At 40.4% G+C, this 23,427-nt stretch overlaps 4 protein-coding genes across 6 annotated transcripts in view; 1 reads left to right on the forward strand and 3 right to left on the reverse strand.

Moving 5' to 3' along the window:
* LOC130691917 (receptor-type guanylate cyclase gcy-5-like) overlaps positions 1-19,915 on the forward strand; it is a 41,918-nt gene extending 22,003 nt beyond the window's left edge. Inside the window, exons 1-23 of one of the 2 annotated variants that reach the window (XM_059496039.1) lie at positions 3,918-4,153; positions 8,837-9,014; positions 9,488-9,725; positions 10,940-11,086; positions 11,427-11,582; positions 11,663-11,775; positions 11,833-12,066; positions 12,153-12,235; positions 14,542-14,779; positions 14,876-15,040; positions 15,121-15,274; positions 15,420-15,588; positions 15,665-15,823; positions 15,878-15,973; positions 16,051-16,298; positions 17,203-17,388; positions 17,456-17,852; positions 17,935-18,106; positions 18,174-18,327; positions 18,396-18,473; positions 18,548-18,582; positions 18,922-19,129; positions 19,210-19,915. In XM_059496039.1, coding sequence (XP_059352022.1) covers positions 8,891-9,014; positions 9,488-9,725; positions 10,940-11,086; positions 11,427-11,582; positions 11,663-11,775; positions 11,833-12,066; positions 12,153-12,235; positions 14,542-14,779; positions 14,876-15,040; positions 15,121-15,274; positions 15,420-15,588; positions 15,665-15,823; positions 15,878-15,973; positions 16,051-16,298; positions 17,203-17,388; positions 17,456-17,852; positions 17,935-18,106; positions 18,174-18,327; positions 18,396-18,473; positions 18,548-18,582; positions 18,922-19,129; positions 19,210-19,663 — 4,008 coding nt within the window. In that variant the 5' untranslated portion in view covers positions 3,918-4,153; positions 8,837-8,890 and the 3' untranslated portion in view covers positions 19,664-19,915. Of the gene's footprint in view, positions 1-3,917; positions 4,154-8,836; positions 9,015-9,487; positions 9,726-10,939; positions 11,087-11,426; positions 11,583-11,662; positions 11,776-11,832; positions 12,067-12,152; positions 12,236-14,541; positions 14,780-14,875; positions 15,041-15,120; positions 15,275-15,419; positions 15,589-15,664; positions 15,824-15,877; positions 15,974-16,050; positions 16,299-17,202; positions 17,389-17,455; positions 17,853-17,934; positions 18,107-18,173; positions 18,328-18,395; positions 18,474-18,547; positions 18,583-18,921; positions 19,130-19,209 lie in introns of those variants that run through there. The other variant, XM_057514953.2, reaches the window with a different exon arrangement.
* On the reverse strand, positions 690-2,891 carry LOC130691929 (BSD domain-containing protein 1-B-like). 2 transcript variants are annotated; one of them, XM_059497525.1, is made up of 9 exons: positions 2,752-2,891; positions 2,576-2,651; positions 2,418-2,483; positions 2,260-2,364; positions 1,898-2,203; positions 1,696-1,840; positions 1,445-1,630; positions 1,251-1,381; positions 690-1,179 (listed from the first exon to the last, which is right to left on the reverse strand). In XM_059497525.1, exons 1-9 carry the CDS (start codon positions 2,775-2,777, stop codon positions 1,177-1,179), a joined length of 1,044 nt encoding a protein of 347 aa, XP_059353508.1. In that variant the 5' UTR covers positions 2,778-2,891; the 3' UTR covers positions 690-1,176. The 2 variants fall into 2 exon arrangements, with proteins under 2 accessions (XP_059353508.1, XP_057370952.1); XM_057514969.2 differs by having other exon boundaries at positions 1,251-1,384.
* LOC130691946 (acyl-coenzyme A thioesterase 13-like) lies at positions 19,772-21,115 on the reverse strand. Its single transcript, XM_057514990.2, has 4 exons — positions 20,738-21,115; positions 20,485-20,669; positions 20,004-20,131; positions 19,772-19,933 (listed from the first exon to the last, which is right to left on the reverse strand). The coding sequence occupies exons 1-4, from the start codon at positions 20,828-20,830 to the stop codon at positions 19,908-19,910; spliced, it is 432 nt and encodes a 143-aa protein (XP_057370973.1). The 5' UTR covers positions 20,831-21,115; the 3' UTR covers positions 19,772-19,907.
* A 219-nt stretch (positions 21,116-21,334) lies between these two features.
* Positions 21,335-23,371, reverse strand: LOC130691925 (RCC1-like G exchanging factor-like protein). The gene is made up of 8 exons (XM_057514965.2): positions 23,152-23,371; positions 22,904-23,076; positions 22,732-22,837; positions 22,386-22,665; positions 22,117-22,289; positions 21,876-22,037; positions 21,552-21,811; positions 21,335-21,474 (listed from the first exon to the last, which is right to left on the reverse strand). The coding sequence occupies exons 1-8, from the start codon at positions 23,267-23,269 to the stop codon at positions 21,397-21,399; spliced, it is 1,350 nt and encodes a 449-aa protein (XP_057370948.1). The 5' UTR covers positions 23,270-23,371; the 3' UTR covers positions 21,335-21,396.
* Between the last annotated feature and the right edge of the window lie 56 nt (positions 23,372-23,427).

Genomic DNA, 23,427 nt, shown 5'->3' on the forward strand with positions numbered 1-23,427 from the left:
TTTCGAACGGTTGGTCTCTCATTCCTTTTGTCCAACCATGTGATTTATTTTTAGGAGACCCCATTTCGGTTCTGACCTATTTTCGTTGGAATTTAACGGAACGTAGACTTTACTAGATTTTATATTGTCTAGTTGCCATTTTGGACGACTGTGCTTTGATAACATGTGACTACGATTTAGATTACGCAACGATGCATCGAAAAGCGAGGGGTACGGCAATTTAACATTTGGGAAAACAGCATCGACTTTTATCCAAGTTGGACCCGATCGAGTAGAAGACGAGGACATTGAATTTTTTCAAATCTGAACCCTCAGTTTCGAGATAAGCTACCGACACAAGCTCTGACCTTTAGCATTCAAGTACCACAGCGTTCCCAATGTCCCCTCGAATATGCATATGGCTGATTCAGGATAATAAGCAGCTAACTTATCATGTAGACGCTTACACGGGTCAACCAGTTGCCAACCCCCACTGTGGCAACTCAAAGAAAGTTTGTTTTGAAAAGCTGCTTTAACCAATTTTCTTCGCTTTGACCTGTTCCAGACTGAAAAATTAATTTGTCCCAAGAAAAGAATAAAGAAGGAATAATACTATAGTCTAGCTGATTGCCCCATGTTGGCTATTATCCATAAACATCTGGATAAAGGAGACTGGCATAAAATATTAGTAATTATAAATAAGGCTCTAATGAAGATGTAACAATTTAATATCATAGGAATAGGAGTAAATCCAATCAGCGATAACATCTGACATGCTGACGTTGGTGTAGATACTATTTGTGGAGATAGCCACTTCTGACAAACCAAAGCGCACAGATAAGGCAAACGCGCAAGACGTTCAGTAAATAATATATTCCGTGCAGATGAACGGCTGATGTTGATATACCATTATCCATGATACAAAAAAATGGAAATCAAAGAAAGTCCTGTATGTAGTTGCAACTAGCGTAGATGTTTTTAAAGGCTTCGCGGAAAATTGCAAAACTGTGGTGTGATATCCGTTGACGTTAAAGATTTTTTTCCGCTTACTTAAAAAGATTATGAAAATGTTAAGGGGAAAAAAGATACATAGAATTTACAGCTTTTTCAACGAAGATCCCCGGGAGAATAGACGTGGTGTGCTTGTAATTAAAAAAAAAAACAGATTGATCCCATCGTTCATCCGCATCTTTTCCATCACTGAAAATCGATTAAAAGATGCATCAGTTAAGAATCACTGAATTTATAACAATAGGATACCAGAAGATTACCTTCTTAGCTGATTTCTGGGGTGATTTCTGGAGTGACTTTTGGGGTGATTTTGGTGCAGCCTTTGTTGCTTCCTTCTTGGGCTCAACAACAGGTGGAATGGCCTCCTCCCAGTCATCTTCATTGCTACTCTCTGCTTAAAGAGTAATTAGAATAATTAACGATCTACGGATTGTATTTAGTTAAAATTACTTACCTTTTCCTGGCGATGTACTTCCACTTTCACCTGATCTTGAAACCAGTACCATGTCTCCTTTCTCCTTGCATTTCAGTTCACCCTTGTCCTCACTTGCAAGCCGACCCTGACATTCCTTCTCATACTCGGCTAACAACTTACTTTGAACCTCTTCAGGAATTTCTTCGGGAGATGTCAAGATTTCATCTGGCAGAATTAAATATATCGACTTTTAATTGTGAGTTACGGGAATGGTGTCTTGGGGGTTGTACCGTCATCCCAATTCAAATCATTGCCCTTGATGTCGGCTTGGGCACGCACTTGAGCCTCTTTTCTTATGATTTGTCTCTTGGTTTCTTCCTCCCTCACAACGTGAATGCGGAACAAGTACCGAGCCCAAAACATGGCCTCAGACACCTATGTCAAACAATTAAATGTTTTCGATGGAAACACTACTTTTGGCTATAGCTTTACCTTAGAAGGGACGAGTGTTTCGAAGTTGTGACGTAGTTTTTCATTATTAGCCATTAAAGCGGCAATGTCTGCTTGTTGCGATTCGAGGTTCAAAGACTCTTGCCAAGCCTCAAACTCAGTGGCATCAGGATCTACCAAAAATGTTGCAGGGTCACTACCCAATGTATAAATGATGGCTGTTAGACGGTCTAGAAAAATAGGCTCATCATCATCTTCTGGAGGAATATAGAACACATCAGAAACTTGGTTGAGGAAAGAAGTGACACTGCGTTTTACAGTTGCAGCAGTTCCACTTGAATCATCAATCTGAAAAAAAAATATTTTACAGGTAACGTGTGTAGGATAGTAAAGGACAACAATACCTTAAGTTTCTCTTTCAAAGCTGTAGCTGTGGTGCTGACTTCTTCTGAAACTGTCTGGGTAAATTCGTCAAAATCTTTACGAACATAGTCATACACCTCAGCAGACTGAAAATAATATATCTTAGCCATTGCATAACAAGAACTATATTAAATAATACCTTATCCTTTGCAGTCTGAGCCAATTCATTTACATCTTTTCTCACTGTGTCAAATACTTCAGCTGACTACATTATAAAAATTAAGTTCACCAAGAGAAATAAGTATTATACGCGATTAAGTGTAAAAAAATGAGACGTGAAAAAAAATATCAGATAACCTTATTTTTTGCAGCCTGCAGCCAACTGGATCCCCACCATGAATCACTTTGAGGGGTAGCTTCAACAGGTTCTTCTCTAAAATCACGCAAAATAATAAAAATTCAATAGAAAAATATATCCTCAATGAAGGAACTACGCGTCAAATACTACAGTAACACAGTTTAAGGTTGTTTACTTGGGTATATCTGGTGCTTCAGCCATTTCGTTTGCCACGTTAATACTTCACTGTCTATGTTTTTTTCCAATACGAAACAGGAAAAAAGAAAAACTTGCCGCCAACGCCACCTGTCGTGCCAATTTATCTTTAACAAAAAATTCGTTTGAATTTAAATCAAACCGTGTTTCAAGCAGTGGAAAAAGAAAAAAAAACAGCAAGAAAGCTAGTAAACTAAGGAGCTTTGCAACCCTTCAACTTGATAATTGGTTCAAGTTTAAGTGGCAAAATGCTGAAATTTTTCTGAACAAAGTTTCTCGAAAGTTTGTACGCTAAAAAATAAAATGCTTCGCATTTGCGAGTGACAATCGTAATATTCATGGAGAATAAAAGTGATTTTGAGAAAAAAAGTTTTTCAGAATTTGAAGTTTATTTCCGTACAATATCACAATTTTTGTAGCTTGCTTGACCCAACTTTAAGAATTTAATGGCGAACTTTGACGTAAAGTTTTTGGTTCAAACATTCGATTCTGTCCACATTCATCGTGAGAATCGTTAGATCACACACAATGTGGTATGTATGTACTTTTCCCCATGTTTAGTATCATGTATTTAGCATATTCTGGTACACATGATGAGTACAACAGACGACGGCCGCTAACCTTTGGTATCCATCAAATGTTCATAAAGAACTAAAACATTCAAGTTGCCGTGCCTGAATGTAATGTCGCAGTTGTTATATAACGTTCTACACGTTCACATTAATAATCTAAGTATACGTTACGTCTCTCAAGTTAAATATATTTAAAAATTATAAACAAGAATAGTCTTATTTCAACAGGATCGCAAAAACACGGAAACAAAGAACTGTTAAATTATGGATAGGCGAACCATCAAATCAAATAACGTCACGCGCATCGTTCACCTACCCAAATGTTTTGTACCAACATTCTTTAGTGAAAATACCATTTTCATTTGAAAAGAATATTTAGTTCTATTTCTACAAAAATTACATCCAATCCAATTTTGCAGGCAAGAACACTTTGGCGTTCGTATGAAAAGTGCGGACATCAACACAAAATGTTAAATTTTTAAAAAAGAAATTGCGCACCGATTGCATTGCGCAAGACTAGCGGGCCGTTTGCTAAAAAGCGGAGAAGACGGACAACGAGGTGCCAGTTCGACGCTAGCCGAGCGTTGAGACACACTTCATTGGTGGTATAGCTGACTTTTGAATCTAGTGCCAAGCCATGACAGATACAAACATTGTTACTCCAAATTCCAGTTCACTTTATTCCGCACGACTTCCATGAACTTCTGAACAGACGGCTAAAATTCGAACAGCGCAGAAAGTTTCTTGAAATCGCCTACGCCTTTTCTTTTTGCTGCAAGAACACTTGAATTATATCACAAGTAAATAAGAGTGAGTATGTTATTTTTGGGTTTACCGGTTTTACTTGTTTACGCATTGCATGTCCTATCAGTTACTTACTGCAAGCAACTGTTTGCCAATTTAAATGTTGCTGATCAAAGAAAGATGGTATACGTCAAGTGTGTGATGCTGTTGCTTGTGCCACCAAGAGGACTGGATGATTTCCAAGACCAATAATTTATATTGACAATACAGTGGAAAACTCGAAATGGAGTATCTCTTTTTGCATCGGTGCAAAAAAGAAGTCGATCGAATAGCACTTTTTCGTTAATCGATAAGAACTGGTTACATGACTGTCGGCTATAAAAAATTGCTGCAAGAAAAAAATGTGGAAGACCACAACTTTCCAATTGGCTTGCGGCTACCGGGTCACCCTAGATGAGGGCCCAACTACCATCGATGCACAGAGTAGAAAGCAATCCACATCAATAACAATATTATCTAAGTGATCAAATTGTCATCATAAAATATCTTGTAAATGTCTGATGGCGTTCATCATTCATCGGGAGACATCACCTCTTACTTTCCTATTGTTGGCCAATCGAGCGACTGAACACATTCTTGAGATGGAATGCGAAAAAACATGCGGGAAAACTTGAAACTGTGTTCATCTCCTTAAAAAGATGTAAAATGGGCAGTTTGGCTCTTTTGGCAATTTTCGTTAATGAGAACGAAAAAAACTACACGGGGCGTTGTTGTGTCTGTCTTATACGACTTTGTGGGGTGAGTCAAACAGACAAGATGACCATCTTGTCTGTTAAAGAAACCTATTCGACACCAAACAGTACGGATCCTAGCCGATACGAAGATGCTAAGCCGAGCCAATATCATGAACTACAAGGTTTCTCCCGTCGAACGATTGACTGCATCTGTTTGCTTTGGTGCATCAGTAAGCGATTCAAATCAAATGATCTCGTCGGCGTGTAAATTTACTGTACATTTCTTCATTGTACCTTTTTTTATTGCTCTTTTTTCGTGATCCACGCGTAATCGGGACAACGCCTTTGGCTTATTTTTTTTTTTACTGGCCACGAAAAGATTCACATGAAAGTACTCAGCTGTGCCATCGTGATCTCAAGAGAAACGATGTCAGCGCCCTGTTGATTCCATTACACGTTCCCCGAATTCAATCAACGCACTTTCCGTCACATTCGATTTGCCTACACAATAAACAATCGGTACGTCAGAGGCTAATATCACAACTTTCTTTTTAGTATATCATCCGTCTTACGTCTGAAAAATGTGTGGTAGGTCACAATGGATATCCATTGTAGCCAAACGTACGTGTCAACAAATTCAGTTAGATAGTGAGAATAACAATTAGACGAAGAGAAGGTCGTGAATTACCTTATAAATTGAAGGGAAAGAATGGAATTATTAAGTTCAATTGTAGTACGACGTAGACTACATTTCGCTGGAACATTGGTCGGACCTCACATGAGAAATACGTGGTACTATACAAGTTAGGAGGACACACAAAGTTTATATTTAGTTCGCTTTTGTTTTCTTCCAAAACCTGTTCAGAATGGTTACAGAATGAAATGAAAACTTGTTTCTCATCCTGTTTGCGTGAAACATTGGCAGAAATTGAACGTGAATTTCAAACTTGCGGCGCAATTTAGTAAACCCTTAAATCAAAATATGTTTTGTTTCTTTATCAGTCCTTTGTGTGTCGTTATCAGAAAGAACCATAGTAACCATGCAAAAACAGTTTGAGTACGTGCCAACTGCAGTCTACTCTGCATCTTTCGATAAAAACGAACGCGCAAGATGCAATGCAACCAGCTGTTCCCCCAAAATAAAACGCCCATAATTACCTATTTTCCTTTTCTTCATTTATTAAAATGGGAAAAGGATTTTACTTGAATAATTGGTGTATATAGGTGAATCGTTTCCTACAATAACTTAGTCTTGTTGCTGACGTGCGCTCGAGTCTCACCGTCTTGAATGGCGACCTTGCCTTAAATGGGAGGTATTCACGTCAGCTGCGTGAATACAAAAAGTGATGAGAAAATGACATACTTTTATCAATTTCGTAACTCGGTTACTGATGGTATCAATTTTCCAAATAACAAGTTGATTGATAACCACAAATTTCAACTAGTTGGCTCGTTCGGCGAACGGTTTTGCGGTCCTTTCCAACATTCCACGAAATAAAAAATAAACGCATAGAAAAAAAAATTTCCCTCAAACAGGAATGGGTAAACCGAAAAAAAAAGCTATTTAACCACTTGACTAAGTTAGCGCGCGACGTCTGCTGACATAAGCTGTGCGTCATCGTCCATCTATGTGATGACGTTGAATAACAACATAGGAAAAATGCACTACTTTTTCTCAGCTCGTAGAGAATGCTCTTCCATATTTTCTAGAACATCTTCAAAACAGTAAAATGGCTATTAATTCTTTTTTTCTCAAAGTCATTTTTGATATTTATGCACAGTCGCTAAGCGGAACGAATGGGCCAGTTTATTGTGAGATATGGACTTTGCAATGCCGAAACGGCGGGACCTTAACGGTGTGTGAGGTTGCTCAGCAACAGTACCATCAATGTGCTATATAATCGCGCAAAAGCCTTCAGTCGTCACTGTTTGCTTCACTGCATTTTTGTATATTTTTTTAAACCGTATGTTTATGTTTTGGATTTTTTCCCCATTCCGGACGTGGATGGATTCCACTGGGCGTGGCTAGATGGAACGAGGCCTTCTCATCTTAGTCGTTTCCACATTTCCCCTCGGCTTCCTTGGAGGCAATATACCGATCTGGCAAAGCACACCAGAGTTAACGGATCATGAAGTTGGCGGAAGTCACACTAGCTTTCGATCGTCGTGCAACGATTCCCACCCAGTTTCGCTTTGATACACTACGATCGCAAGCTCTTCTCGTAGCCTTTATAGGTCCAAATACTGGACGGATCGTTATGGCTCGTGGTGTTATTCTCTTTGTACGTCCACATTTGATTCTTCGTACAGAAGAGAATAGCTGTGTCATATTACACGTTTGTAGTCTAGACGTTACCGAATGAAGTACGTTCATTTAGGTCGTGAAAGTAATGAGAACTTCTGTCAATGATGCACGTAGCTAATACCACACAGACTTTATCAGACGGCTTAATTATGCAAACAGGACGAGTAATACATTACAAGTAAAAATGCCCAAGGTTACAATTTTTCTTTTAAATAGTAACATCACAGTTGTACGTATGTAATTCTGACGTAGACATGGTAAATTTTTGTAGTGATCCGAGAACGACGAAAATAATGAGCTCATAATTAGCATCAGACGGCCACATTTTTCCAAAAAAATTCCAATAAAAGGGGAACGGATCAATCGATGATTGTAAGAATGCCAGACAGTTGGGAACGAGATAAGCCAATGGCAAAGTGTAGCATAAATGCGAAACACCTGTTCGCGAAAAGGGCCAAAAAAAAAATGCTGGGAAAAAAGAATGTCGACGACAGCTTGTTAACAAATTATTGACATTTACAGACATAATGCAGGCAAATGTAAAAAGTTTCACGAGGCTTTAAAAAAACTGTCGTTTCGGTAAAAGATACAGACTTTACGAAATAAAATATTTTCGCAATATGGACACCTGGTGCTGCAGCATTAAGGCGACGTTCGCAAAGCATTTTCCATAGATACGTTTTTTTTTTTGCAGTTTGTGGTTTCGTTTTACAGTAGTGTGGTTCTGCCGCATAAAGAAGGATACCAACATCTATCATAAAGAGTGAGGCAAGTTCATTCGAGTACAAATTATGTAACACATCGAGCACCTGACGAATAAAAGCGCTCGTGCCGCTGACATCGTTTGTGGCCCAATGATCACGAAGCCGAGCGTGCATTGAACTGCACCAGATGCTGAGGGACACACACCGGTGCATATTGAAGGGGTCAAGATGAATGCTAACGTTGTATGACGTCACCTTTAGCCAATAATCCGAGAACAATGAAAATAATAAACAACCCACCACTGTTCAAATATCCGCCATAGCGAAATGCATTAGATTCCAAGAAACGAACGCATCAGTTGCTTAGATCGATATGGTGCGGTATCCGGTAGGAAAGAGAAAGGCGGATCCCCATGTGTCCGGAACTTTTTTCGCTCTCGCAACGTGAGTTTCCTATATACTCACGTATTTATTTACGGGCGGGAGAGAAGCAGCAGTGCTATGCCAAATAAACACTTAGTTCTTCGAAGATTTTGTTGTATCAAGCAAAACCTTTTAAATATCAGTGGGCACTAATGTATTGCCAAATCAGATCTAAGTGTACATAAGGCCAATTCAATACAACGTCGTATCACACTCACCGTGAATGTGTTTTATACGATTTTAATGATTAAAATTGAGTCAAGTGAATCGCAAACATAAAGCCATCGGACTAAAAGCGAAGAAACAAACTATAAATATTATGTTGGACTATCACATCCAATAAAATACGAGAATTACGTGAAATTTCAGCATCTCGTTTCTCCGTTATCAGCCGAAGCAGAAACTGAACCGAGCGCAGTAATGTTTTGATTCACGCTCGTCTTTTTTTTAAGTGCCTGTACAAGAAGAATAGTCAGCGGATATTCTTGTGAAGGAATTCATTTTTTTTTTAAATGCATTATTTGTTCGAGATGTTTATCGGCTCGTGATTCATTGACACATCGTTATTTTTATTACGAAATAGAAGGTTTCGCAACTACCGACTGTTTTCGCGTCCAGTTGGTACCCAGGCAACACTATGCTGCCCGAAATACTTCATATGGTGATGATTGTGGCCACCGTGACCTCGACAATGTCGATCCAAGTAGTAGGATCGGTTTGGACCCCATCGACCGGCAAATGCCTCACTGACGAACAACTAGGTAAGCTCCACCTAGAAACAATATGGACACAAATATAATTGGTGTCTAGCCAACTTTTGTACACGGTCGATTTAACTTTGTTTCTCATATTTGCGTTCACTTTGTTTCCTGCAGTCCCGTAACTGATTGAATCAAAAGTTGTCTATTTCTTAACCCAATAAAATACAAAACTATCTTTTTTAACCCAGTATTTAAAGTTAAGCCATATTTCATCAGAGCTTGCAAAAAATATAAATTATTCTCTTGAGCTGGGCAAACGTTGGAAAGGATATATTAGCCCAATTGATTTATTGCGGATGGCCTCTGCCAAAAAATTGCGCGTCCTCCGCTGGCAAAACAAAACAATAATAAAGCACGAGGGAAAAAAAAAGGGAAGAGGATCGCGTAAATGTCAGCCATCGTTAAAAAGAAAGATTTATGATTGATATACTTGTTCTTAATGACCTCTCTGTGTTATACATGAAAACATGTAGCGGCGGTAGGGCTCAACACGGTGCAAAAACCAGCGCGTTCATTTTTGCACGACAATAAAGCAGTGGAACTGAGACTGGAAGCATCAGATAGAGTCACTCACCAACTATCGACTGCCGTATTTGCCATATTCATCCGGGAAGTGCTCGGCTACCGCAGCGTCACCATAACCAAGCGGCGAGACGCTTTCAATGTGTCGGCTGTGCTGACACGTATGACAGGATGCTCCAATCCTATAAAGTTTGTTCCATCTTTAATTAATTCAATTTTACATTGTTTTTGCATGATAAGCAGAACGTACAGTTATTTTTACTTTTGCGAACGGAGTCGAAACATTGACGAATTCTCATACATTGAAAGGGAAGTTTTTACATCACATTCGATAAAAAGGCCGAAGCCATAACACACCAGTAGCTAACGATTTCCTTAATTGACATTTACATTAATGGATGCTCTTTCAACGTGCTTCGTCAACTACTAAACCATTCCGTGCTAGCTAATAAAGAAGAAGATAAAAATTCCATGGCGTGCATCCACCAAAAAGCTACGAGATCGTAATAGATAAAGAACAGTTAAACATAAACAACTGTGAACGATACCCTACACCCACGCCTGTATATAAAAACTAGGTTTTCTCAGCAAGGGAAAAAAAAAGAACATCGTTGTTAAGCTCAAGCTTAATGGCAATAAGAAGAACTAGATAAATGAGCATTCACCTTGACATTTCTCAGTCAGGCAACCACCATTGAAAAGCTGGTTAGTACCGATCCCAAAAGTATAGGTTTATGTTTTCGGTTATAGATAGGATGGGTTCTATGGTAACCATCGGCGGAGAGACGCTTGATAATCAGGAAATAGGCCCAACCAATCAAATGCTTTTTCCTTGTTCACATCTTTCATAGCAGTAAATAAATGTAATGCAACAAGAAGTCAACGGGTGGGATAGCGTCCTAATCGTATTAAAAGGTTTCTACGTATGAATCATTAACGTGTCCTTTTACAAAAAAAAAAGGGGGTCCATTCAATGGATCATTGCGACGAGCTCTTCTACAAGTCACACGTGTCTCTAATGGTAGCGACTCACTCATGTATGGCGCATCTAATGGGAAAATGCGATGGCACATGCTTTACACTGATCGAAGACGCTGATGGAAGCGAGAATGTTGAAACTGATTGATTGACGATCGGTTAGGAGTTCAGATGTCAATTAGGTTGCCACAGCTCGGCGTCGTTGAAGCGTAACATTGCGGAATGGGATACCACATCCAGCTGATGCTCTTATTCCACCAGTTTTGTGTTTAAAAGGGGGGGGGGGCTTTTAAGCACATTAAAGTGGAAAAAGAACGAAAACATAAGGTCGTAGTTGCTAAGGAAGTCGATTTAGCTAAACCCTAACGTTTTATTATCCTTTCGGAATGGAAAAAATTAAAACATATAATAATGATTCGGTGTAGTTGTGATTCGGCCGAGTTGCAGTCGGAATCCTTCGTGCCGGAAACCATGATCAACTTGGAAGTTTGGGTCCCACTCGGATACAACATGGAGCAATGGTCGGCTTCCGGTAACTTGGAAGAGTGCGGCTTATTGGGACCTGGTGGAAGGTAAGCTAATAATTTACTACTTCCCTAGTTGTAGCCAAGATACACGCGTCTATTACAACGATAAGCTGGGTCATTAAAGGGTAGGGTTCGTTGTTTTCAACCTCTTCTTTCAATGTTTAAAAATTTTTTAAATTAAGAACACGCAATCAATTTGTCAGAGCAGGGTAACAGAAATAGACTGGACCGGCTGCGTGCGCTGTTACCTAAACTATCGAGAAAAAAAGATGATTCGGTCCCTTATTCGAAAAAAAAAAATTCCAATGTTTGACGTCATGCGATCAACTCTTCTCCGACATGTTTACCAATGCAATGTTGGAACACTTTTGATATGTTTGTTTAGGTTCGGATGGTTCATGCCCGAGTGGACGAGCCATCGTATTCCGATTGCCGATCACTGGCGAAGTCTTCAAGACCCGAAGATCGCATCGCATTTTGACGTCGACATCCAAGAGATGAGTCAATTGGCCGAATTCACAAAGGATCCCTCCACCGGAAGGTTCTTTCATTATTATTTTTTTAATTAAAAAGAAAAAGAGATTTCCAAAAATAATACTTGAACTATGATCGAATTGGAAGGTACTATTGCGATGCCAATTATTGCGACAATGGCGTTTTCTATCCTGATTATTGCCGCCCAGACATTTATGGAAATATTCCACCGTGTGCCGTCCTTTTAGCTGAATATCCAGGTACGAATCTGAACCACGTTAATGGCACAAAATTAGTAGCGTAAATCCTTTGAATAGATTACATGGGTTTTTTGATCAAACAAATTCCCTCACTTAAACTACTGGTGAAAGTCGTGTGGCTCGGCCCCAATGCCGATCGAATTGTTCGTGATTTCGTCAGTGACGCCAAGCGACGCAAGTCCGGACGTTCCATCATGTTTTTCGCATGGCGTCCGAGCACCATTACCGAGAGCGATGATTTCCTCAGCTTGTCTTTCCCACAATGTGAAACTTTGTCAACGCCCGATAGCGGTAAATTGAATAGTAGCATTACTAATGGATGCAAGCGTAGGTTTTCAACCTTTCTGGCTAAATTATGATTCTATTTTATTGATTAGACATGAAATGTGCTTACGAGTTCCAGCGCTTCGAAAAGGTCGCCTGGTCCTATCTTAAGAAGGGCGCCAAGCTCGTCTTCGAGGTAAGCAAAACCAAATTTCGTATCGAATTCTTACGTAGTCCGTCAACGAATGCTGATCAGAGGCATCAGATGATAATAATTTGCGATTGACGAATAACTGAAATTTACATGCGCGTGCCAAGGTGAACGAGGAAATCCGATACACTTTGCAACCTTGCACTATGTATTATCGCCCTATTCAGTTTAGTTCATATTCAGGCTCGCATCATTGCTCGTTACTTCCCGGAGTAAATCAATAAAGCACTTGACGTTAAAGTGCACTTTTAATCAATTGAGAGAGCAAAAAGTGAATTACGCCACCAATCCAGAAACAACACTGAATTTCGAAATTGAATTACGGAGAAGCGAAACTGAAATTCTTTTAACTTTTACGTCCTAAAATGGAACGGGCCATTTGTCAATAGAAACAACTTTTCTGCCAACAGTTTTCCCATCTACCCACACAATAAATCCCTTTACTTTTTTATTGTGTTAAATTATTATCACATATTTAGAGCGGAAATAGAGTGAGGCGCGAGAATAATTTTTTTCATACGTTTCCACAATAGACCGGCGCTTTGTTTTCCCCTTCAAAAAACAAAAGAATTAATGCTTGTTAATATTGACACAGCTGTGTGGTCCATACTTTTTAGACAAGATAATCAAGTTGGCGCTGTATTTTTGACCATTTCTTTTGCTGCCAGCAGCATAGTGAAAGTATACTGTCAAGCAAGGTCCAACAGCTGCACCTCTCTATATGCTGTGCGGCTACTTCAGAATGGGATTATATCTCAAAAAGAAATAAAGATAACAAAGGTACAACAACAAGGACGATAGAGCCTCTCACCACGACAGGATAAAGAAAGCGGGCAGCCTAGAGGCACCCATAAGAAAAACAGTATCAACCGGCCTATTCTGAAAAATCGCAGCGATTCTTGATATTGGGAGGGGACCCCATGTGCGGAAGATTGTAAAACTTTGTGAACCATTTCGTTAGAGAACGTTTTATTCGTAGAGCCTTTAGAACCGTTTCAGTCCCAACCTCGGCCGCTGCTCTGTTGAATAATCCAACAGCGGTAAACATTCCGCGCTAGCGACGCATCCCACGTCAGCAACTTCTCAGCCCATATCCTTTAGTGTTCAGCCTATAGACTATACACGTACAGGATCCTTTTGAATTGCTCTTTTCTGTGAAAACAGTCACATTCGCCCTTTTTTTTCGAAAAAATAAATTCAATGAAATCATTATTCCGTTTTGTCGCTATCGACACGGTCGGTTTAGCACATCATCTGCGAAGGCCATAACTTTCATGAAAGAGTTGATTGGGTTTTCTTAAGTCGTTCTTTTTGTTAAATTCAATACGATCAAATTTGGAATCAACGAATCGGAACGTTAATAGTGCACGAATGTAAATGGGTTTATTCGCTTGGGATCGGCAAATAGAAAAATTTACATCGGCTTTTAAAAATTTGAACACCGACACACACACATATTACAGGGGACCCTCTCGCTGCTGATCAACGGATCGATAACATTCTCAGTTGATTAAGTTTAATGAGTAAGATTACCCAATTAAAAAGGTCACACCGGTAATCGTAAATCTTGAAACAAAAGAAAACATGTACACAAAAAGGGGGACATTTATAGAAGGATGTTACTACGTGATTCCCGGATTAAGTGCGCTTGTGCCAATGTCACGACAAAGTCGTTATACAGAGGGTGTTGGAGCATATCTCTTGGATCCCTTCTGGTGACACAAAATTCAAATGATAAATGGAAAACAACCTTAATTTACGACCATCCCCCTCCCATTAAAAAAGACTGACATTAAATAACAAAAAGCAATCGAAAATTAATCAAGATAGATTTTTCTTTTGTTAGTATCATTAAACGCGGAACTCTTGTGGAAGTTATCGAACAATGACAGCATTCACGATGCCAGACTTTAAATTGGCTACCAGCTCGAACGAAACTGGAACAAAAATGAGATTGCCTTTTTAACGATGCAACAATCCCTCCCTCTTTCCTTAGAAATCTGGAACTGAGCCTAAACTATTAAACTCTTGCCTGGTCTGTGCAAGAACGGCAGATAATAAAAACGATCTAGTACCACTAGTTTTATGTAACAACCTCTTTTTCTCCAACCGTAAATCCAGCTGTACAATTAAGAGACATAAGTGCACTTGTCAGCGAGTATTGTCCGAATACTGTTGGCTACCCTCCCGATGTTTAATTGTCGACTGTAATTTTCTATAGAACATCAGAGAATGTTAACGCGCTCTATTGATCTCGTCTTGTTCCATCCCTTTTTCTTTTTAAACAAAAGGCTCTTCAGCGAGTCTTCTTCACCCAGGAAGAGTACACGGCAATGTTGCGATTATACAATAAAAGACAGGAAGAAGAATCGCAGGTGGACAAAATTGCGTGCGACTGGATGAAAGAGAACCCGCAAGTTTGGTCGCAATGGAAACCTTCCGATTTAAACGTTAAAATGGAGCTGTACATCGGTGGGATCTTCCCTATCAGCGGACCGTCGTATAAGAGCGGACCCGGAATGGTGCCAGGTACAGCTACATCGATATACAAAAAACTGTTATCATTATGAGAAAACCGTTTCGCTTGGTCCGTTGCAACTAATGAGTCCTCACGGTCCCATCTAGCTGCCCAAATGGCCGTTGACGCCATCAATCGAAACGAAACCATCCTGAGGGACTACGATCTGAAATTGCTCGTCGCCGATGGCCAGTGCTCAGCCGACATGGTCATGAAGAGTTTCATTGATTATCTGCGCTTCAAACATTTTAACCACATGGTTGGCATTCTGGGTATCGTCAAAAAATCCTTCGCAATGTTCAAATATTCCGTTGGGAGAATAGTATTACAAATTTTACGAACGGGATTTCAGGTCCGGCATGTTCCGAAACAGTGGAATCCGTGGCGGGAGTTTCAAAACGTTTTAAAACTATCGCCATTAGTTACAGCGCTCAAGGATCGAGTTTCTCCGATCGGGATAAGTTTCCTTATTTCTTCCGCACGATCGGCGAGACGGGCCAATTCAAGTGTGTTTGATTTTTTTTTTCTTAATTAGTTTGATTAATAAAGGCGTTTTGACGCCACTGAATCCAATGGCGTGGAAAAATTGATAAGAAGAAACAGGTCGTCAGCTAAAATCTGTTTCCATTTTTCATTCTAACGGCCTGACAGATACGTCTTTTTAACTCTGCTCCAACAACTTGGCTGGAAACGTGTGGGCGCTTTGATGAGCGACGGCAAAAAATACTCTGATTACGTGACAACTGTGCAAGATTACGCAGAAAGTAACAAAATCACGTTTGTTACTACCCGTAAAATAACGAGCAGCTCTTCTCTCGAGGTAATTAATCGATTATTGCACACATACAAAAAAGAGGACAAAGAAAAACGAAAACGCTTTGATTTCTTTCGTGCAGTATTTAAAGGATCTCAAAGCAAAAAGAGTCAAGATCATCGTCGGCGAATTCGATGAAGAACGGGCTTGCGAAGTCATGTGTCAGGCCTACAGACTCAACATGACGGCCAGGGAGGGCTACATCTGGTTTTTACCAAATTTCAATTCTGAACTCTTTCAGGTACAGTGCGAAATTGTATCATCTCACACCAAAGTATGACGTTTTTTTTTAAAGAGTTTCAAGCCTCTTTGGTACGATGTCGACCGACGTATCAATCAATCAAATCGAAGTTTGGAAGCTATTCCGTGTTCTACCGAGCAAATCATTCGGGTACACGTGTTCTTGAAATGATTGCATGCTTTTCCATTGATGTTGATAGAAATGTAACTGGCGATTTGCGTTGTCAGGCGATTGATGGCCACTTTTACATGACGTATTCGAGCTACGCTCCCAACGAGAGCATCATGCAAGAAGGGACCAATGTCAGTGACTGGCGACGTCGCTACGAATTTCAGTGCGCCCGATTCAACACTTCAACTTCGGAATACGCCAGCTACATTTACGATTCCGTGTGGACCTACGCTTTGGCTTTGGACAAACTATTGACGGGCAACGAATCCCTGGCAGCCGACTTCCATACCGATCACACTACCGAGTCAGTACACGAGCACGTGCGTAAGTTATGATAATGCTATGTGCCTTTGCTCTTGCAATCGTAGACCTTTTTCACGTCCATGTGACATGTTATCAAACACTCCTACCCCCACTCCCATATTTTGCGAAGTTTTCATCCATCCACAAATGTTTGACCCATTTGTCTGGGCATAACCACAAATTCCTGTGACAGTTGAAGAATCGAGAAAGCCAACACACAAAGAGTTTGGGGAATGGCTGTTTCTTAGTACGAGACAGAACACAATACCCGTCGGAGCCGGTGATTTACGAGATCCATCCCCCCCCGCTGTTTTTACAGCTCTATTCGATTTCTTTCGACTGGTAAAGTGAAAGCGTTTTAAACAAATTAAAAAAAACGTCGCCCAAGGGAAAAAAAACAACAACAATTTTACAACAACTTAATGCAGTTACATTGTATACTTAAACGTAGGCAAAGGCATGTTTCTTGTGGTTTCTTATATTCCCACGACGTATTCTGTCTCACCGCTTTCATTAAATCCTTTATGCTTTCCATATATTGTACAGGAAAAAGTAATTCCCTGGCCCTTCGTTGGGTTACTTTTTTCGTTAAGGCGTGTCACGATCGTTGAGAACAAAGAGCCCTTGAGCCCCTGTTGGGCTTTCTTCGAATTGACTTTCACGAGTGATGCTACGCTTTTGATCCCGATGCTGGACTAAGATAAATACGGCGACCCGAATAGCATCGATCTTTTTTTTTTGCCCTACGATGGCACGTGTCATCATAGATGATCCCAATGGCCGCACCTTATTTTATTAGCTTACATGATTAGGAATTAGTCGGGACTTCGTATAACAATCATTTATCGACTTGCTTTGCTCTATTATTTAAAAAACAAAATTCATCGGATTTATTTGAATGGAAGGAGCCTGAGAAGAATCATCAACGAGACGGATTTCGTTGGCGTTTCCGGAAGACTGAGATTTACTGGCGGGCTGTCTCGCCATTCTGATATCCAAGTCTTTCAATGGATCAACAAGTCAAGTGAGCTTCTGGGCAGATTCCTGCCCGTCGTGCGTTCAAAATCCTCAAAATTTGCAACGGGGCATTCGTGAGTACCTCATTCCGCGCGAACAATTTCTCGATTCCACACAAAATAATTGGCTTGAAAAATTTAGAAACTTCAATAAATCGCTCATCAAGTGGCTGACATGGGACGGAAAGCAGCCGGTCGACGACCCAGAACCTGGAACCAATGTTTGCGTTTTGGAAGGATTGGCACATTTGTTAAATGTCGAATGCGAAGCCGCCATTGTCGTCGCCAACATTTTGGGTTTCGGGGTGTTCGCCGGCTGCCTTGTCTGTTTCTTCTTCGTTTTCAAGCGCCGCTACGAACGCAAAGTGGAACAGACGGAAGAAAGAATGCGTGCGCTCGGACTTCTGTCTTCCGGCACACTTCTAACACTCGACGAATGGGAAATACCGCGTGAAAGGATCGTCATCAACCGCAAGTTGGGCGAAGGCGCTTTCGGGACTGTCTACGGTGGCGAAGCCTTCTTCGATGACAAAGGATGGGTAAGCGTAAAATCAAAAAATTTTCGTTCGTTTTGCGTCTCGATTGATAAAGAAAAAAAAACGAAATTCAATTCAAAAACAGGTTGCTGTGGCCGTCAAAACACTCAAAGTGGGTTCAACTGTCGAAGAGAAATTGGACTTTCTCAGTGAAGCCGAAATGATGAAGCGCTTCAATCACAAAAATATCGTCCGCTTATTGGGTGTTTGTACGCGTAACGAACCCGTTTACACAGTCATGGAATTCATTCTCTACGGTACGCTTTGTTTTTCTACTTTATATCTAATTAAAAAGTTGGGTCGATTTTTTACGCGATAACGCAGGCGATTTAAAAACTTATTTGCTGGCTCGACGTCATTTGGTGTACGAAAAAAGCCGCGAAGATTCGGACGAAATCTCCGGCCGCCGGTTGACGGCCATCGCCCTAGACGTAGCTAAAGCTTTGAGCTATTTGGCCGAACTCAAATACGTCCATCGGTTGGTGTCTATCGTCGCATCCTATATAACTCAGTGGTCTTATTATTAATACCGTTGTTTTACTGCAGGGACGTCGCATGTCGAAACTGTCTAGTGAACTCGAATCGCGTTGCAAAGCTTGCTGATTTCGGGATGGCACGTCCCATGTAAGTTATAACCATATTTCATTGGACAAATAAAAACTTGTTTTTATTAATCTCCTATACTCGCTATTGGTCAGGTACGAAAACGATTACTACCGCTTCCATCGCAAAGGTCCGTATTTCGTTTTGTTTGCTACTCGGAAAGGCTACGTATCCTCAGCAAGAGTCGGTGGTCTTAGCTCTTTGCTGAGGATTCGTGATCTCTCAATCAACAAATAAGTTTGCGCCACTGTACATACGACTTTTTAGCTTTGCTGCGGCGGATATCTGTGTCAGAAAGAAAGAGGCACGTCTTTTCAACATAAGATTGGAAATGGTCGAGTCGCTTACTGAACTAGCTTTGGTCAAAATAACATTACGTGACGTGCCAACTTCTTTACATTGCCCACTGTTTGCGCTACTGTTCTTGACATTCAAACCTTTATTTTCTTTTTTAATGGATGTATGACAGGCATGTTACCCGTGAGGTGGATGGCGCCAGAAAGCTTAGTAGACGGTCTGTTCACGCCAATGACTGACATTTGGTCTTACGGTGTCCTACTCTACGAGATAATCACATTTGGTAGCTTCCCATTCCAAGGAATGAGCAACAACCAAGTACTGGGACACATTAAAAATGGATTGACCATCGACATCCCAGATGGAGTTAAACCTCAATTGTAAGATTTGATCAAATCGTTCTGTAAAACATAAGGATTTCTACAACCAATTCACGTTGCTTCGTGCTTTTTAAAACAAGGGAAACTCTATTAAAATCGTGTTGGCATCGGACACCATCCCTAAGACCTCAGGCGGCCGAAGTGGTCGAATTACTGACCAATAACACCCGGTTGATTCAGCCATGTGTAGGCATCCCGTTATCATCAATCCAGATAGAGGGGAGCAATTCTTTAGAATTACAATTACCCGCTGCCGTCACCGTCCATGGCTGTCAAGTACGTAAATCGAATTCCGGCGGTAATAACAAGTTGGGTTCCAGCAGTTTGGCCAGCAAGTTAGCCAACTTGGATCTTTCCCTGGGCAGTGGGGGCGGATCTGCCAACAATAGTGACAGCCTACTCTGTGACCCACTATTGATGAACCCCTATCCCGCATCTCACTTTGTTACGCAGTACATCACGCTTCAACACAGGACTTCAGGCGAACATATATACATAGGGGAAACACGCGAAAATGGCTCCAGTCAAGTTTGAATGGAATTTAATAAGCAGCGTGTGTTTAACTGATTATTTAATACCTTCCAAGTTATGTCTAAATTTGTATACTCCGTAAGCCCGCCTAAAGAAGTAAATTATCGACTGTATGTGACGCACGTCTATTATTCTTGTTTCTTTTTCAATGTTTGCAACACATACAATTGGGCAGCAATCCGCGAATCGATACACGAGGCCCAGCAATGTCTACGTAATAACTGTTGCTGATGAATATACGCATTGTTCAAACGATGTACTTGGTATGACTTCCTGAAAGACAAGAAGAAAAGAGTGTGAAGAAAATTGGTGGTAGTTGACAGGAGAACCCAAAGACACGAACCTTGAGCAAGAATAGCGCCGGTTTGTTTGTTGATAATCTGCACATTTAAAAAGGCCAAATTCTTTCCCACTTTATCGGTGGCCGCCTTCACTAGGATGTGATCACCGATTTTGGCTGCTTTCAAATACCTGGTGATATCAATCGTATATCACAAAATATTTTTCACCGCATTTCTGAAGGAAAAATAACACAGTCCGCAAATACGAGTACCACAGTTCACGCATGCGCTGGAGTTTTTAGAGGATAATTGAACAACGACGTCCGAACGAAGCTTAAAAAAAAATAAAAGCGCAAATGTAAACATATAGACCATTGGCTAACTTCGAGGAGAACGCAGTTACGGGTAGCGGTCGACGGTAATGGTTATGCTTGGGCGAAAGCATGTGTTGCACAGTTGAAAAAAGGAAGTTCCACAACAAAAAATTTGCAACATAGAACATCCGATTGAAAATGATAAGTAGGGCTTTGCCAGATTACTTACGTTATGTTGAGATTTACAGAAACACCAGGAACTTGTCTTGAATCAGTCAGTAGGGCCATAGTTGAAACTGAATCAACAAGACAAGCTGAAAATCCACCATGAAGTAGACCAGCTTGATTGGTATGTTCTGCTTCCACTTGAAATTCAGCTTCACATGTTCCTTCACTTCCAGCTACAATTTTAACCTACACAATTTAATTCATAATTCAATTTAAACAATGGTTACCAGAAAAATTTAGCAACATTTTTTAACCTTTTGATAGATCTTTTGATCAAAGCCTTGTCCACTCTTCACCCGCTGCAGCCAAATATTTCGAAGTAGTTGCAATGTATTCTTCTGGCACATTGTGATATTTGATACAATTAATTTGTAGTTTTTTATGCTGTGCCTGGTTTTTTCCCAACTGTTGATCTGTTTTAAACTTCAAGCACAGTTTATCTGCTTATTATGTTTTCTGTGTCTTGTCTCAACCTTTATCACTACAATATTTGTTTTTCGCCCGGTGGAAAGTCAGTAGCCTTATTGTTTTTACAGTAACCCAGACAATTCAGAAATGGAAAACCATTCGTTCTACTATTGCTCGGTCTTTGAATAAAAATGTTCCACTAATCCCCACATCACAACCAACCACGCCGCTTGATAACTGAGCAGGGAGGCGGGAGAAATTTTACGCTGCTGTCTGCTACAGTGTAAAATAGTGCTATTTTGCGGGGCGTTCTGCGGGCGCGGAGACTAGTTTGTAAATAAGCTCAAACCTAGCGTTATCCTTACCTCACAGGACGCTTATTATGTTGAGACTCATCAGAGTGGGGCATACACTTCATAGTTTGTGATTTAATTTAATTGAGATGTCTATTATAGTGAGATGAGCACTAACAATGCAAAATTTATTTACAATTCTTATTATTAATTCAGATGTAAGATTTACATAGAGCTACGCAATGATCGACGCCGAAACAAAATTTCTTTAGATATCCTGGAATATTTACCTAGAAAAATAGTCCCAGTTGAAACAAGAAGTTTGATTATTGGATCATACACAATCAGCCGACGAAAAAGGAATTACCTTAATTGGGAAAAATTGATTATCTAGATGACCAAGACCGAGGGATCCGAACCTATTCCGTCCCCAGATGTAAAGATCACCGTTATTTGTGACGGCAGCAAATTGACTTAGTCCTCCATATATGGATACTACTTTGCCATCTTGATTGAATTCATTGCAACCAAAAAGCGTTAATGGAATGGCGGTCGGTTCCTGACTCCGATCCACCACAGGGCCCTTCCCAAGGATACCATAGCCCCAAACAAATACTTCACCAGCATCTATTAACGGGAAATATGTTATGGCTCCCAAACAGAAAAAAGTAATGGGTTCGCCATTTCATACCGTTTAGTATTAGACATGCAGTGCCAGAAGCCGCAACATCTACAATTTTCCCAAATATCTGGGGGAGTCGTAAATGACGCGGGGTATGCAACTGCATTTCGGATGTGGCTAGCCGTAACTGGCCATACTCAGAATTTCCCCATCCAAAAACCTGACCTTTATCTAACAAAACAAATAAAGGTAAAAGTAAAATACCATTACCAGGTGAGGCATGAAAAATGTCGTCAAAAGAATAATTTACCATTAAGTGCTAGTACGCAGTCGGCACTACATGCCAGCTTAATTATGTTTTCTCCAACAACGTCTCCCACGCACTTGGTAATTCGATCCGTATTGTTGTAATGACCTACGCCGGTTTGACCGTCTGCACTCCAGCCGCATGACCACACTGAACCCCGATCTGTTACAAACATTCTGCAAAAAAAAAAGAAGAAAAAAAATACATTTTTCTTGTGTATCTTTTATAGGTTGGACGCATAAAGTGGAAAAGAAGATGAAAAGAAGATTTACGAGTGATCTTGTCCGCAATAGACCTGCGAAATTTTGTCATTCATCAAAATCTGATGTACTGTTGACTGTCTCTGATAATCTTCGTCTTCTATTATATGCCGACCGCATTGCCCGTAAGCATTATTTCCTAGGGTTAGAACACCGGCATTCTCCGTCAGAACAAGTGTATGGGCCCTTCCGCATGCAATTCCAGTGATGGATGATTTTATGTTGGGCAGGTGAATTGGTACGGGTTCTGCAATCAGTTCTAAAGGGTGGTCTTTCCTTACCGCGTGATAGCCTGAAACGATAATTAGAGTTGAGTGTAACTTGTATACACGAATGAGGATTCATCTGGATTGCTGACCAATTTGAGAATCTGTATTGAGGCCAGTTCCAAAAACTTGTGACAAAGTCTTCTTGCCTTTTGCGATAAAAACTGTAAAGCCATAGCCAGCAGCAATATCTGTAACCTGAACAGGGCAGTCAACAAAAGAATTTTTTGCAAGATTGCAGAAAGTTGGCTGTTAGGGACTTACATCATTTTCTTCAGCAAATCCTAGTCTATAGGGTCTGTGCATGTACTCCACTGGCCTCCGAGCTTTGATAATTGGTTTCAGAAACTGCCTCTCACCTAAGGCACCATGTTCAGCTAAACCCCAAGTGAAAACTCTGTTTCTCTTGTCACTTTTGGCAGATGCGTACTGATAAACTGTACATCAAAATACTAATGATGAGCAAAGTCACATTCTTCGAACGAATCGTTTTCTTTAAATTATTATTTTACCTGGTAATGATTCCTCATTGTTTTTGTTTAAAACTCTCTTAGTAGTTTTTGTTCTGCAAAACCTAAGAACAGATCTACCTGCACGTGTGAGCACCGTTCGGGACGACATTCCTATCATGTCAAAATTCTTCTTTTATTATATGCCAAAAATCACGGGATATATCTAGTCTTTTTATGATTCTGGAATACGATTATACTACAAGCGTGTACGGTACGTGTAAAAAAGCACAAGTAAACAGCATGAGGAAAAATCCTAGCAGTCGACACATCCCATTG

The sequence above is a fragment of the Daphnia carinata genome, chromosome 1 (assembly GCF_022539665.2).
Source record: "Daphnia carinata strain CSIRO-1 chromosome 1, CSIRO_AGI_Dcar_HiC_V3, whole genome shotgun sequence".
Taxonomy (NCBI): domain Eukaryota; kingdom Metazoa; phylum Arthropoda; class Branchiopoda; order Diplostraca; family Daphniidae; genus Daphnia; species Daphnia carinata.